Source organism: Pyxicephalus adspersus, chromosome 11 (assembly GCF_032062135.1).
Source record: "Pyxicephalus adspersus chromosome 11, UCB_Pads_2.0, whole genome shotgun sequence".
Classification (NCBI taxonomy): domain Eukaryota; kingdom Metazoa; phylum Chordata; class Amphibia; order Anura; family Pyxicephalidae; genus Pyxicephalus; species Pyxicephalus adspersus.
The window spans coordinates 52,220,585-52,237,725 of NC_092868.1; the positions used below are offsets into that span (position 1 = coordinate 52,220,585).

General features: G+C 39.8%; 1 protein-coding gene across 1 annotated transcript in view; it reads right to left on the minus strand.

Annotated features, from left to right (window-relative positions):
• The window catches only part of LOC140340261 (histone-lysine N-methyltransferase PRDM16-like), a 206,992-nt gene that overhangs the window by 89,461 nt on the left and 100,390 nt on the right, over window positions 1–17,141 (minus strand). Inside the window, exon 2 of the mRNA XM_072425318.1 lies at window positions 15,177–15,526. Within this exon, the coding sequence (XP_072281419.1) occupies window positions 15,177–15,526 (350 nt within the window). The remainder of the gene's footprint in view (window positions 1–15,176; window positions 15,527–17,141) is intronic.

Below are 17,141 nucleotides of genomic sequence, written 5' to 3' on the forward strand. Positions count from 1 at the left end.
CCAAAAACTTGGTGCCTTTGTTGAAATAACATCACGAACCCAGCGGCCGCTGAATGCCAAATTTCCCCCAAAACACAGAAAGGAATTCCTTCTCAACCTGACCAAATTTCAATTACCATAATCACCAATGGAGTGTTTCCCCATCACCCCAACCAGCCATGGCTGTGCAGTGTCACTTGAATTAATTATACTGTTAATTTGCATTAATGCTCCCCACACCATGTTATTAATGTCATTATTCATTACAGAGGGCGGAACAATCTGGGCGTCAGTAATCAACAAGTGAACAAAACAGAGGTAAATATAAACAGAGACCGGATGGCAGATCGGCAGCTTCCCGGCGCCTCCAATCAGTAAAATAATAAATAAAAAATTACAAAAAAATATTAATTATACATAATACATATATAAGGTAATATTATTAAAATAATAAATAAATACATATTAATAGATAATATAAAAAAATAAATAAACTTTAACATTTTGCATTGAAAATTAAGCTGTATAATTGTTGTTTTTTATTATTATTATCTTATTTATTTATTCTTTTATTATTTTTTTATATTTTATATGTAATATGTATTTACATAGCATTGTACAGAGTCCATAGTCATGTGACTAACTGCCCCCCATAGATGGGCTCACAGTCTATTGTCCTTACCATAGTCAATACCACAATCTAAGGTCAATATTTTTTTGGAGGGGGCAATTAACTTACCTCCATGAGTTTGGGATTTAGGGAGTACCCGGAGTGCCTGGAGGAAATTCATGCAAAAACGAGGGAAAATATACAAACTGTAGAACACATGGGGAGCACACAGACTCCATGCAGGTATCCTGACCAAAATGTTATTATTATTATTATTTATATTTATAATTTCTTATTATTATTTATAATTTCTACCATCAATAACAATATATCTATTTTGTTTTTGTTTTTATTTGTTTTTTATTAAAAAAAATTTTTTTGTTATAGTGTTACTTTGGAATGAAACAATTTTTATCCTCTTCTCAAAATGCAACTGGATAGTAAATAGAAAAGCAGAAGACTAATTAGTTCATCTTTCTGTCACTCTACTCTTTCCTCCTATCAACATGACCATTGTTGGCATATGAATATGAGTGTTCTAACCAGAAGTGAGCAGCAATCTCCTAATTTGGGACACTACTATTATAAGAGTTCTAACTCTTTTCTTCTACTTTCAAAACTAGATAAAAAGTTTTGACTTAAAGCGTACTTAAACTCAGAAATTTCACTTTACATAAAAGGGTAGACAATGAAAAAAAGTTTTTTTTTTAAAGTGCAACACCCTTTATTTAAATAAAAAGGGTGCAGCACCGCCCCCCCGCAAATCCTCTTAAGATACTTATGTCACGCATCTCGGGAGGCTCTTGGGTGCTTCTTCTTCATGAGCCTTTTAGCAGAAACAGAAAAACAGAAAAATTTGCCGCTCTCACGCATGCCATGCCACATGATCTCACGCCTGGGTCGGGTGACGTAGGATGAAGAACCAGGAAGAGGAGCAGAAGATGGTGGCGCCAGAGCGCCGGCCTTGGGATGAATGCCTGGACAATGCGGGACCCGATGCAGGACACCCCGGAGGGTTCGGACTGCCCTGCGGGATTGAAGGTAGGTGTATTTTTTTGCCGCTTTCAGCTTTAAAACTGGCAAAAAACAACTCCAGTCCTCGGGCCAGGACCTGTACATATTTTTTATATTTCTCTAATCTGTCTGGCCTGTATGTGGCCCTTGAGGGTTGAAGCTGGGAACAAAGGGGACGAACATAACTGTATTTTAAAACAAAATCCTATTTGGTAGTCAAGTGGCCCATTTGCCAAATTGCAATTTTCACACTCCAAAAATTCCAAAAAGAAAATATTTTTGCTTGAGGCGAAATGTTGCGATGATTGAATATAGTTTCTTTCAGCCAAGACACAAATTACAAAGCGGTAATTACTTTGTTCTGGAGCCCACAAAATAAAAGGCAGCATTCAAAACCAAGGTATGTTGCAGCTACTGTAACCTCTGCCCCACTAATAACGTACAGCAAAGCAAGATGTCATTCCTCTGGCCCCTCAACCCCACCGCGTCCACAGCCAACGGGCCATGAGGGAGCGCCATGTTTGACAGAATTATTGATGATGTTTAGATCAGCGAAGAGTTGCTGAAAGCTTCACAGATGACTTTGTTACTACACTAATTACGACGGGCTAATGAGCTGGAGATCCAACGTGCAAAAATATTCTGCCCCTCACATCTATGGTGTTCAAGGAGCTCTTAGATAAACACAGTGTGCGGAGGAATTCATTACAGGCCCTGCGATTCACTGGAGTCATGGGGAAAACATTTTGGGGATGAAATTGCCACACAGGATGCCTTTAACAAAATCGTACATCAGACGCCAACTGGAGCGTGGTATAAAAAAAAGTTGGGACAGCTTCTTTTAAAAAAGAAAAATGAAACAGGAGACCAAAAGGAAGCCAAATGTGTGACCAGTGGGGAGCCAATTTTGGAAAATTTTGCAAAATGTGTTGACGATTCGGGAGACGGTAGAAAGCACAACTTTTACTGTTTTGAGGGTTTCATTTTGATTTTAATTACACTGACTGGTAGAAAATGGTAATTTATAAATAAAGAAGGGGAATTAAGGGAAACTTTCACTATAAGTAGGGAATATTTTGTAAGTTTTATGGGGTGGGTGATCCATTCTCATTGGCTGTCAAGAGGATCCTAAATGAATCAAAGCTAAGAAGCAAAATGAATAGAATAGAGATGACAATTGCCCATTTGGGCCAGTGGAGCAGTTAGTGGGCTTTGGGAGTGCAGCAGGAAGTGATGTCATGTTCACGCCATTACATCTACCTGGGGAGCACTCTCCCACTCCAAGTTTTTTGGGCAAGGTAATGCCTCTGCACCCCCAAATGTTACTTCTCTTTTTCCCCCCTCTCTGTATGCCGTTAAAATCAGTTAACTTATCTCACTATAGGGGGCACTACTGTGTAGAATAATTTTATTGTCACTGTAACAAAAAAGAATAGAGAATTAAAATTTTCCCCTAGAGCAAGACATGAAGATCAAACTTCTAATGGGTCCAACTGTTCCAGTGGTGACTGTCTAAGACAGTGTTTCTCAATTGGGATTCTGTGGAACCCTAGAGTTTCTTCAGAGGTTACTAGGGGTTCATTGAACAATGACCTATATGTACCTCTCAGGTCAGTTCAAGTGCTCTTTTGGCTCTCTGTATTGGTGGTATTCTACTATAAAATATGTAAAGGTCTTGGTGCTTGGCGTTCCAACCGCTCACCCTTGGCACTGGTCAACGAGTGCCTTATGGTAAGTCCATGTTTGCCTTTGCTGCCAAAGCTACAAGTGCCCTTTAGTCTGCCCCTTTCAAGGAGGCCGTTGACCTCCCAAATCACATCTTCATTTTAAAAAGCTTTTCAAGTCAGTTCAATTAAAATAATCCGGGCAGATGATGCAACTGAAAGAGACACGGGAGAATTATCTGATGTTTCACAAGTGCTCTTTGCTGACTCTGCTCTAAGAATCTCATCTACTATCGGAGGGACACTTTTTCGGAATTAGCATGAAAGGGCGTGAGAGCCAAAAGTCTCGGCACTACCCAGAAGATACCCTGGCCTTCTGACCTATAGAACGGTTAAATGGAGTTTAATAGTGTGAATTCCTGAAATTCAGGACATAATCCGGGCTCTTGGTATCTTTGATGATAATGATTACCATGGGAAGTCAGAGACAGTTATTTCAGCTTAATTAACCAAGATGTCCTGGGAGGACATGGCGCATACTGTGCTGAAAATCCCATGGTACCAGAAAAGTGCTTATGTGAAAGGATCTGTTTCTTTTTTCTAAGTAGCCCAATCATTCCTAAGCAGATTTTTGTGTTAAAGAGAAACTATAGGGTGCCTTCAATGAGTGGCTATTTTAGGACATTTGTATAATGCTCAATTGGAAACATTCAGAGTTCGATCACTAGGAAATCTAAATGGACTTAGAAATTTTGAGTTGGAATTTGCATTTTTTTATTGAGCTGTACATGATGTAGTACAGATCAACCAATCCAGCAACCCGATGATGACAGCTATCATTATCCGGTGGTTCGATTGGCTAAGCCATACTATCTATGTCATCTATCCAACCCAGCTTTAGAGTAACTGTTCCGATAATACCTCCAAAATACTAAAAATGTATTCAATCCCATTGGCACTTCTTTTCGTCTTGTCCTCTTTAATGGAGACCTACGCGCCCATCCGCATCATCACTTTGATTGTGGCAGTTATTGCTTAACAGCTTTTCCAGTTCACTTCACTTCCCAAGAAGAAGAGAAGCCACTAATAGCCGTTTACGGCTTACATCTCACTGACGGTAAGAAGGTGTCCGCTGGACAACAGGGCCCGGCCCAGCCTCCTAATCCTTCTCTTCATTCATGGCCTCCAATATGTCCCTATAGACCTCTGCTGGGGGTCAGAGCAGAAACCAAGGCGTGCAAATGAGCCTGGGGGAGGCCGGGGACACGGCTAGTGAAAGGTCCTTACAAGTGTAAAGGTTTTTAAGGCCTCATTTGTGACAGACAATAGCCTGAGCCGACATGGCAGCCGTCCCTGAGCTCGGCAATTACTCGGCCCTCATATTCGGAGATCTCCGCCAACAGAGCGCACTGGATGTGTTTGGAGAGTAAATAGGAAAGTGGAATTCTCAGCGGAGACCCAGGCTGATTTGTAATTGTGAATTCTATCCAACAGTCACTTTTGTGGGGACTTTCCAAATTTGACACGCTTGCTGTTTCATATTTTTGCTATCTTATAATAGATTCATTCTCTAGCAGCTGGCGGCACATCTGACACATCTGTAACAAAGCAGAACTATAGTCTCCGATGGGGAGGTAAATGCAGCGAACCTAAGTTCTGGTTTAACAGTGAACCTTGTTAAAGTGAACCTTTCGTGATCCTAGTTCTGTACAGCAGAATAAGATCATGGAAAAAGCCATTTTACTTAAAGAGGACCTGTAATATTGTTATTTCTCTAATATTTTACCATAACCCACATATGTACAGGACACCTTAATCTTTCCATCCAATACTTGTAATTTTTCATTATTTGTAGCTGGATGGATGGATCGGATGGCAAAAGGTTGAAAATCTGAACCTGTAAAATAAAGCATCCAGTACGTTCACTGGTTCTAGCTCCACCTTATGTCTGATTACACCACAGTCTACACACAAACACTCAGAGCTGTTACAATCTAAAGATCGTCCCTTTGCTCCCCTCGTGCTGCATTATAGTTCGGTAGAGGGGGAAGTGGAGGAGCTGGGTCTGCATGGGCAATAATTAGCCACTCCCAGAAGAGCTGAGGGCTATGACATGCACGGAGGAAGGGGGCTGTGCTAGGGAATTCATTCTTTCCAGAGTGCCAATTACTTAGAAAGTTCAGATTTGATTTTGCACTTTGAAAATCAACACAAAAATATTTAATGGAAAGGAAAAATTCTGCAAAAAAATAATTAGTTTGTAACTGTAATATTTTTGGTGACAGGGCCTCTTTAGGAGTACGTTCTAAGTGCAATAGTGTTTCCTGAGTTCAGAGGTTGCCTAAAGCTGGCCCTTTAAATATAACCCACCAGGCTTTGCTGATTCAGGGTTTACGCACGTCTATTTTTAACTCACCTGGCACGGGCTGAGCCCATGAAATGAGCCACTGTGGTCTCATCCGTCTCATCGTTCCTGTTAGCCAGAGTTGTTTGAACAGCGGGGAACCCTGTGGCTTGTGTGCAGAAATGTCCTTTCCTACACATAGCAGAGGCCTTGCCTTTATTTGCTCATCCCACTTCAGCGTGCATGCCTGGGATCAATGCAAACACATTTAACGTTTTACCCGACATCATCATCATCCTTGTGGAACTTTAATAAAGCAGCCAGCAGCCACTAAGCCAGGTGTCTGCTCCGCTGCCCCAGAATGTGGTCATTTTACTAAGGGAGGGATACTAAGGAGGATGAGACATAGATAGTCATCAAAGAGACCCTGTCACTTGGATTAGAAAAAACAAAGAAGAAGCATTAAAACGTATTTATCATTTTGGTGGGTGACAAGTGAAATGTAAGCTTCCAGATGTGCTGGATACAATGTACACCGTGGTTCTTCCTATTGGCCCATTGGTACTTAGGTGATTACAGGACAAAGTAATAAAGTAGCAGAAGATGGGGGAAGCAACAACACCCAGATGAGGATAAGTGAGTACCACGCTGTCCAGGCGTAGGAGTCATCTGGTGCCCCTGCCACCAAAGCAAAAGAAGTACCTGGATGGGCTTGTGATGTCATTGCACCAGCCAGAATATTACAGGAAAAAGTTAGGTATTCTGAAGAGTGGTAGGGGAAGCTGTTGGTAGGGGGAGGTAGAGAAGAAGGCATTGGTGGCAGGAAAAAGTAGAGTTTGGCTTTAAGGCAACATGACTTAGATGGAATAGCATTTAACGAATGGGTGTTGACAATGGTAAATATTAGAATGCAGTACATAGATGAATAGCTCATAAACTTGGAAGTAGGTGGACCTGTTATTATTGGGATAAGGTCACCACTTTGCTAGTATTTTAGTAAAATTGGGATCAGTTGCCCAAATTCTAATAAGACAGAGAAAGAATGACAACAGGGCATTGGGTGGGAGGAAAAGTATATGTATATTGGTAAGTAGTAGGGTCTGGGGGAGCTTTTTCAAGGTAAAGGAGAAGGTATTGGGTGGCAGGATAAAAGTAGAGTTTGGCTTTGCTGCAACATGGCAAACAGGGAATGGAACCCAATGGATGGATGTGCCCAATGGCAATGAATTGAATGTGGTACATGAATAAATAGCTCATATAGCTGGAAGTAGGTGGCTCTGGTATTGCTTGGCTAGGGTCACCACTTGGCCAGTATTTTACAGGTAAAATTGGGATCTGTTGCCCACATTCTTAATATAAAAGAGAAAAAAATGACAGGAGGGCATTGGGTGGGAGGAAATGAATATGTATAATGGTAAGGGGTAGGGATGAGGGGAGCTTTATGGATGTGGAGGGGGAGGGGTAGTATAGCAGAACAAAGTAGAGTTTGGTTTTACAGCAACATGGCGTACATGGAATGGAACCCAATAGATGGATGTGTTCAATGGTAAATAATAGAATGCTGTACAAGGCTGAACAGCTCATAAAGTTGGAAGTAGGAGGATCTGGTAATACTAGACTAGGGTCACCACTTGGCCAGTCTTCTGGTAAAATTGGGATCTGTTGCCAATATTTTCAGTAAAGTTGGGACCTGTTGCCAATAGGAAGAGAAAGATCTACAGCAGGGCATTGAGTGTGAGGAAATGTGTATTTATAATGGTAACTAATAGGGGTGACGGGATTTTTATGGATGTAGGAGGGAAGATGTTGTATGGCAGGGAACAGTAGGGTTAGGGTTGAAGTCAACACAGTAGAATTAGAAAGCTTTAATTGGCCTCGGTGATACATTTGGGATTTTGGTAAATTTGGGATCTGTTTCCAATATTTTTCATATATAAGAGAAGACATTTTTTTCTTTATTTAGAGGGAACTTTCTTTTTGGACAATTGCTTTGATGATGCAACCAATATGGTATGATATCATACAATATATGATATATCCGTCTTCGCTCGCCCCATGGTCACTCAAACGTTACAGAATTTTATTATTTTTTACCAGCCAGAAAATTCTTTTTCCTCTCCCTTTGCAGAGACGGTCATTCCTCCTGTGGTGGCAGAAGATAAAAAAGCATCTAAAAAAGACTTGGTATGCACCGATGACTCTCAAAATATGAAAGGAAAATATTTATTTCCCCTCTGCGTGAGTAAGAGAGAACTATTTAAAGGCTGGCCACTCATCTCCATTACTCCTGATTTATTCCCGCTTATGGAAATAATAGCAGAGATTTCACTGTCATATATTTAGTCATTTCTCCTTCCGCATATAAATTTCACATACATCCTATTAGAGCCGGCACAGGCCGCTGCTCGTCCCTCTGAAACTAGGCTGACTCTTGCTTTACGAGAAATCTGGCTATGAAATCAGTGCTGCAATTTAAAAGACTTAAAGTACAGCTACGGACAAAACTTTTTTATTAGTTTTTCCATAGAACGGGGATGGGTTAAAACTTCTGTTTTAATTGCTATCTGTGTCAGCACAGTGATTTGTCTGCCAGATTTTATAAATGCCGTCTGTCTTATCATAGTGGCTAAGTGCTCGCCGCCTGTGCTGAGAATCGTCACCTGGAAATAGAGGGAATGATTCCCAAGGGGACAAATACAGCAGCAAAACCCTTCTAAAGGATGTAAACGTTTGCTGTGTTGTCAGTAGCTGTTATAATATATTGGGCTTCATATTTGATATCTCATGTTTTTTTTGGATGAATATCTTTTAGATCCAACATTTTTTGGCTATGGATACACCATAATCATGCTCTCATCAGTTCATTCCTCAGGGTCAGATCTGCCCATGGATAACATTGGTTTTCATTCTGCAGTGTCTCACTGTTCCCATAAAACAGCAAGATGATGCAGACTACATTTCGATAATGCAACACCCAATGGAACCCATTATCGGCTCATGATATGAGGAACCTAAGAGGCCAGAGAAAACCTAAAACACAGGTGGGGAACATTCAGTAAAGGGACATCAGTGTTACATACTCTAAAGCAGTGTTTCTCAACATTTTTAACATTGAGAAAACTTGAAATAACTTTCAGGTCTTCAGGACCCTGTACTATAATTACTATAGCCACAGCTCACAGTACATTAGTGTGGGGATCAATTGGAAGAATGCCACCCTTACAGATAACCAAAAAGATCACTGGTGTCAGTGGTAAGTGACCTGAAGGACCTGGAGGTAACTTAGGGTTTCACAGATCCCTAGTTGAGAAACACTGCTCTAAAGTGTGTGGTCAACTTTATAATTCAGGGTTGGGCTGGGTCCTTTGCACTGTTAATGCTACAACATACAAAGACATTTATACCAGTTGTGTGATTCCTACCTTGTGACAACAGGTTAGGATGGCTCATTTCTGTACCAGCACAACTAGGACCCTTGAGCAAAAAGCCAACTCCAAAAATACATGAGTTGACAAACTTGGTGTGAAGAAATGTGTGTCCAGCTTAGAGTCCTGACCTCAACCCTACTGAAATGGATGGATTAGAAAGTGGGCTTTTATTATTATTATTATTATTATTATTATTAATAATAATAAACAGGATTTATATAGCGCCAACATATTATGCAGCGCTGTACATTAAAGCTAAGTCTTCTTATCCAACATCAGTACCCAACCTCTCAAAATGTCATGGAAAGCCCTTCCAAAATAGTGGAGGCTACTATGACCTCTAAATAGGAGACCTACATAATAATGTCCATGGTTTCGAAATAACATGTTCAACAAGCTAATATAGGTATATACAGTATGTGCAATATATACATGTGCCAGGTGTTCATGAAATTTTAGCCATATTATGTGGCTGGAAATGGTCATGGAAAAGTAGGTGCAATCTCAACAACTAAGATTTCGCATAGGGGGAGGAGAAGAAAACCCTATCCAATTAGGCATAGGGTAGGGGTGGCAGTACTATATAATAAGTAAGAGATATATAATGGCGGCTAATTATTAATGGGTTGAGAGAGATGAAGATAGGAAGGCAACATGTAAAACATGAGTTTTAAGGATATCTTTAAATATGGTGAAGGTGGGAGCAAGCCCAATGGGAGGGAGAGCCAAAGTGTGGGGTCAGCTTTAGAGAAATCTCCATACATGGGAAGAAGTTAAAAGTAAGCAAGTCATAAGAAGGTCATTGGATGAGTGGAGAGGGGTGTATGTGTGTATCAGGACAACAATTTAGGTAGAACATGAGCCATGGAGGGATTAAAAGGCAAACAGTAGCTTGAATTTGATTCTTAGGTGAAACTGAAGCTAGGTTAGAGATTTGCAAAGATAGAGACACTGATTTATTCAAGTTCTCCAAGGCTGGAGAGAATACAGTTTCATCACTAAAGCTGGGTAATCCAGCAAACCTGGAATGGATTTCCTAAAAGCCATTAGATTTTTGTTAGCAAATGTTTTTAATTCAGGACCAGATTCATTCCAATTTTACTGTATCACCCAGCCTCACTGATAAAAGTGTATTCTCTCCAGCCCTGGTGAACTTTAATAAATCAGGGCCACAGAGTAGTGGGGAGGTAGGCACAGTACATGGTACATATGCCATTAGCAACTGTGGGGAAGATAAGGCCAATGATTTGGGTCTGAATCCTTTGTCAGGGCAAGGCTATCCAACGCAAGTTCTCAAAGGGCAGAATTTCCTATTAACAGCCTGTTTTTCCCTTTGTCAAGCCCAGGCCCAAAATAACTTAATATGTAGGGCCCTGGCCCTTGAGGGTCGGAGTTGGACAACCCTGCAACTATTTATTATCATTGCTTTTGCTACTTTTCTATCTTTACAATTCTTGTCAGCTTTGTCTGCCAAACCCTCTGCCGCCTTCATTCAATCCTCGCTCTGGAATACAAATAGGCCGGGCTGAAAGGGGCCATATTTCATCAGAGGAACCGTCAACGGCAGCCATCTTTTAATTAGCAAAATAAACAGCGCTATGATAAATGCCATTATTTACTCAACAAATGATCAAAATCATTGTGTGTGTTTTTCTCTCCCCGGCTCTATGATCCACAGGGGCAATAAACTGAAAATGTGCTGTGATTTATGCTCGACCCGGTGACTCGCCGAGTTCTGTGTCAGCAGGCAAGGGAGTAATAGACTCCCGGGGAGCATGCATAAATTCAATCACATCTCACAAAATAAAGGAGCCCTTTAAAAAATAAAATAAATAAAAGGAAGAGGAATCTTCCCCCCTCCAACCTCCAAGCCATTTGACAGAATTTCATTTACTGGGTTACAAGGAACCGATGACTATTAACCTAATCATATCCTTTTCTGAGGCTTAGCAAAGGAAAAAACAACATTTTTTTGTTTTACGCTGAAATAGATTTGAATCACTGCTTTAGATTTTCATTAATTTCTATTCAAGCTGAACAGGCAGATGTAAGGCACAACTAAATGCAGAGTTGTATCTGTGAATAAATAATAATAATATTAATATTGAGTAATAATAATATTGAGGGTTTACAAGCAAAGGTTGACAGTAGGAGAGAGAAAAGTGATGATTGAGAGACTTTGGCATCTCCTTCTCCTTTATTATTATTATTATTATTATTATTATTAATAAACAGGATTTTTATAGCCCCAACATATTACGAAGCGCTGTACATTAAACAGGGGTTGCAAATGACAGTCTAATACAGACAGTGATACCCCTGTCCAGTCACAGAACAGCAGCAGATGAAATCTTTGGAGCAGGTTGTATTAGGTGTAGGCAAATAAAGCAAAGCTGGACATTCTAATATTTTCCATTAGATATACTTTACTTGAGTTCTCACCTACTGGACTACAGAACATAGGGCGGGTGCTCAGTAGCCCAGCAGGGGAGAACTGGAAAGATTACCAGGTATTTTTCATTAGCTGCAGATCAATAGCTCTTGCTTCCTGAGAACTTGGAAATATTTATATATCCTTGTTTATATCAGAACAGAAAATCACGAGGACTTTTATTCACAGGGAAACCAATCCTTGTGCTCTTTACAATCCGGAGCCTTTAAAGCTTAATCTTGTAGAAATTTCCTTCAGACAGATAGAGGTGGCAGATAAAAGATGTCACACAAAGCCGGTCATTTATCTCCATGAAATGTGAAAACAAGGTCAGAAGAGATAGTGCCTGGGTGGGTCTGGGGCTCTGTTTGAGGACGTTAGTTTGAGGGCAAATAGTTTTAAATGCTGGCATAAAAGTTAGCTGTCAGGTCACGATCAACGAACAAAAGAATGCCAGAGGAACAACAGGAGCGCCATGGAGAAAGTATTCTCACCTAGTCCAAAAATAAATAATATCACAAAGTCAACAGAATCTCAAATAATAGAAACTGCCCGTACCAGGCTTCACACTCAATGAGTAACCGAGATATGGAACATTACTGAAAAATAAGAAAGCAAATAAAACCTTACATCAGGATAAGAGAAAAGTTGTCTGAAGGTTAATGGAAGAACCATCAAAGTTCTCTCTCTGGGGAATACGCTGTGCTATGTGACATGCTCAGTGCTGCTTGTGTGTGTAGGTCACACTGAGGATCGGAATTTTATTTTTGCTGGATTTTAATTCATTCCTTGTGCCTAAATTAATATTTATCTATCTATTTATCTATCTATCTATCTATCTATCTATCTATCTATCTATCATCTATCTATCTATCTATCTATCTATCATCTATCTATCTATCTATCTATCTATCATCTATCTATCTATCTATCTATCTATCTATCTATCATTATCTATCTATCCATCTATCTAACTATCTACCCACCTATCTATCTATCCATTTATCTATCTATCTACCCATCTATCTATTATCTGTCTATCTAAGTATCTACCTATCTATCTATCTATCTATCTATCTATCTATCTATCTATCTATCTATCTCCTCTACCCTTCAATTCTTTCTTGATGGAATATGTATTAGATCTTTCTTTCTTTCTCTCTTTCTCACTTCTCCTTTCTTCTAATACTTCTTCGAATACATATTTCATCAATGGAATATGTATTAAGAAATAAATAAAGAAAAAAGATAGATAGATTCACTTTAGACCATATATATAAGTATGTATTTATTAATAAAATCCGATCCATTCAGTATGGATTCAGACCCCACAGAGATGAGTATTAATCTAAAGGTTATATTGAGGTGGGACGTGCCCATCACCTAGCCATGAAATGAGTGTAATGACTTTGAAATAAATGGTTTGTATAGCCATACACAGAGAAGAGGGAGAGTTGGTGCAGTGATGGAACATCCCCCCAGGCTAGGCATCTGTCTGCTCATGCGGTGTATCACACAGAATAATTTGTGCTCAATGCTCAGGTCCCTTCTACAAATAACACTTCTCGTCCAACTTGGCCTTTAAAATGGGGACATCAATCATGCGGGGAGACATTTAAATTTTAGATTACCTGTGGCGGTGGATTTAACATTTGCAGCATTGGATAGTCCTGGCCAGATAGATAAATAACATGTTTTACTCTTATGGATGCAAGATGTCCAATTTTATTGGTTATTAATAGGACATGTAAAGGAGCATACATCAACTCAAGACGTGGACAAATGCCTGAGGACACCTTGAGAGTTCACAGAATCCTACAGTCACAGGTAACTTAAATGCCAACCCTATATATTTACCTACCTTGCCCCATTCTCCCCACCAAATCATTGGGTCAGAGAAGCTAAAACCCAACATTTCTGGGTGTAGTGGGGGGTCAAGGGGCTTCTTCCTTCTCTATCAATTACTAAATACCAGGGGGTGATGAAGGGGTCCCTTAGCCCTCTTTAGGCGCCCATCAAAATGACTTTGACCTTACTCAGGGTTTCTTATCATTGTTCCTGTGTAAGTTTAAGCAGCTGTGGGGATGATAGTGGTTTATTTTACTCTAAGAAAACATTCAGGTTGCAGACGTAGCTAACAGTTGGCCCCTGCACAGAGCAGGTCCTCCACCGATCTGACCTAGGGCACCTATGGGGTGTGGCACACTCTGCACCTATGTCCACCTCTGAGGCCAACTTTTGCAACACATCCTACCTCCATTCAGCACACCAACACACTATATTACACAACAACTATGGAAGGATGTTTCTGGCTGGTATCACATAAAATCAATCATGTTTCCTTAGTATTAATATCTGGACTATCTACAAGTGAAGAAGTACTGTTAAGCTATCCTAGAATGTCCACAATTCCTACATATATAACTTCATAGAGGCACCTTTTTTATTTAAAAAAATTAAATTTTATAAGTAAAAAAGAAAAAAGTTCCATAAATGAAGTGTTTAAAAAATTAATAAACTGGTAAAGTTTCTCTTACAGAATGGCTTCGTGTCCACTATATATGTTGTCTCATTACTATTTTACCAAAACTGGGGTTTCTTTTTGAACGTCTAGGACACAGGGTCTTTGGACTCGGGAGACACGTGAGAATGTTCTTTTCAGTGGAAACTCCCGGAATTTAGAGTAAAAAAATCAAATCTGAATGCTTTATATAGAAAGAGATAACAAGTGAGAAGTATATGGTGTTTCAGGAATTAACTATTGGCTTGGCAATTCAGATAAAAGAACATGGAGTTACACTGTAGTGACCAAGACATTTTCTTTATATGTCCATAGGTATGGTAACAAAGTTCCAAAATATTGAGTTCAGGTGTCACCACCAATGGTTACTATGAATATACAATAATATACTACAAGATTCATAAGACATTTTTAACAATTCTGCTCTTCCAACCTTGTAACAACTCTTTGTTCTAGCATGACTGCGCCTCTTTGAATAAGTCCAGCTCCAAATAGACCTGGTTCGATGAGTTGGGTGTAAAGGAACCTGAGTTCCCCTAGTGCCAACATAATTTGGATTTGGGATAAATTGGAGGTCAAATTCCAAACCAGGTCCTACCATACAACAGCAGTACACGATCTCACCGAAGCACTTTTGGCAGAAGGACACAAATTTCCATGAACACACTCAAAGATCTTATAAAAGATTTTCCAGAAGGATGGAGGGCATAACTGCCACATACATGTGGGGGCAACTTCAAATGACTGCTTATTAGTTTGAAATTTGCAAATATGAAAGATTTGTTCTCCTGGTCTCCATAATTGTCCAGATTCACCAGAATGATGGTGATGAACTGAAGGGCCCCAGACCTAAATAGGAGATACTGGAAGGGGCTAATATATATATATATATATATATATATATATATATATATATATATAGGGGCTCTTATATATATTTATATAGGGGTTAATATATGTATTTCTAACGACTTTAGTGTCAGGTTTCTTTTGTATTGGCTCTGTGCACGAAATTGCCATATTGTACCTACTGGTGTACAAGCCATCATACTTCAAGGGTTCAATGTAGGAAGTTATTACAATTACAATTTTATGATTCTTTAAGTCTCAACCAGACCCTCATTTCTTTAGAAAACATTATAGGAGTAGACAGAGGTGAGGTTATCCAATCAATGTTTGACTTACTTCCCATCCTAGGTTAGTCTCCTTCATTGTGGTCTTCTGTGTCATGATATAAGGTCCTAATCTTTCCCCGATTTCCAACTTTCTCTTGGCCCAAATGCCCAAACCAGCCCCAGGTACAGAGGACTCTCTGAGCTCAAAGTCAGTTGGGATTGGAATGTCATCAGGAATGTAGACAGGGGCCTCATAAGGGGAACCTTCCTTTGGGGTATAGTCTTCACTGGTCGGGAAAGGTGAAGGAGGTCCTACGGGGATGGGTGACATAATACTGTCCTCTGTCTCTTCTTCTGCGCTGTCACCACCAAGGAGATCCGGGTCAGGCTCATACATATTATTGACAAGGTCACTGTCACCTGAAAAAGAGAACAATAGTGATTAGCATAAGGAGAACTAAATAAATAAAGCCACCAATCACATCCAACCAAGGCAAGGTGCAATATATTACATTTGTGTTCATGAATTTATTTACACTTTAAGGTCTTTAGCTATTATTCCTAACTGAACCCCATTTGGAAGGCCCACCATCTTGTAATACTAGCTCCATCTGTCCTTTTTTCCTCCTACTTTGTCCTTCTCATTAATTAGGTGACCTTTTTTTTACAATGAAATGTATAAATGAACCCTGCAATGATTTTAAAACTCTAAACATTCAACCTGTAAATTATTGCATTGATTTAGGAACAATGGTATTGTGCCATCTTCGCCTGATGAAGTTGGGTCTTGGGCCATCCCAGCTTGGCTGAGCAAGGATGGTGCAACTCCCATACAGGCATGTGGGAGTACATTCAGTCCCAGAAGCCACAAGGGAAGCCAGGATGCTCAGGGTATTTTTTTTTACATCTGATTTCCCTTTCTTTACTTTAGTTGCTTTTTAAGGAGCTGGCAGATCAAGGCCCATCTATAGACAGATCCAGGCGCGTTTCGCACATGCTTAGTTGTAGGGATTAAGTGTGTCCTTTGGCTACATACTTTGTCCTCAGACTTAGAATGCTTTGTATTCTATAGGCAAGGCTGTCTTTTCTTTTTTTTTTTTGGTGATTCTGACAAGCAAGGTTGTAACATGGCACAAGAAATGCCCATACGTGAGTGACTGGAGCATTGTGATAACGGTCTGTGCATTGTTTGCCAATGAACAGGCTCCACTCACAGGGCAATTTGTACCCATACCTCTAAATTTTGCAATCCCAGCACAGGCCTGCAATCACTCCTAACCAGACTTCAATTACAGCGCCAGTGTTTCTAATCATTCTTTCATAACTTGTTGGAAGGCCCTGCCAAGAACATGGCTTTTTACGAGTTTGGAAATCCTCGCTACACAATAGCATGTTATTTTCTTGCGTTATAAACCTGAAATTCCTGACTCTGGTTATGCAGCGGTTTCAGAGTAAGGGATATGGTTTAATGACTTTACTAATGACTGCTCGGCTGCCTAACAGAAAAAAAAAGCCATTAAACATAAAAGAAGAAACTGAAAAAAAAATTGTTACAACTCTCGAGTTATTAGGGCTGCAATTACACAGCAAAACGGCATTAGCCATAACAAGCAGAAGCATGGGCAGTAAATAGAAAAATAAAAATGTACAATTAATTGAACAGAAGGTATGTGTAATACTTTACACAGGCTGGATGATTTTATCGATGAACATTCAAGCGTCTCTTACAATAATTTTTACTTCATGAGAAAGTTTGGGCACAAAAAGGGCTTGAAATGGGTGTAAATTATTACAAATATGCTCATGTTTGGGGTATGTTGGGTTAAAAAAAACACAGCACTAGGCCAAAAAATAAAAAATGGTCAAAAAGTGGTCAAATCATATCATAACAATTCTGTTTGCTGTCTGTACTGGGGGGATTAGTTCTATGACCGGGAGAAAGTAGAGGCACTTTGGTGTTTTAGAGGAGGCAGGACTCAGGAAAGCTCCATGTCTTACGTTCCTGTGTTGATGAGCTTAGGGTTTGTTTTGATGG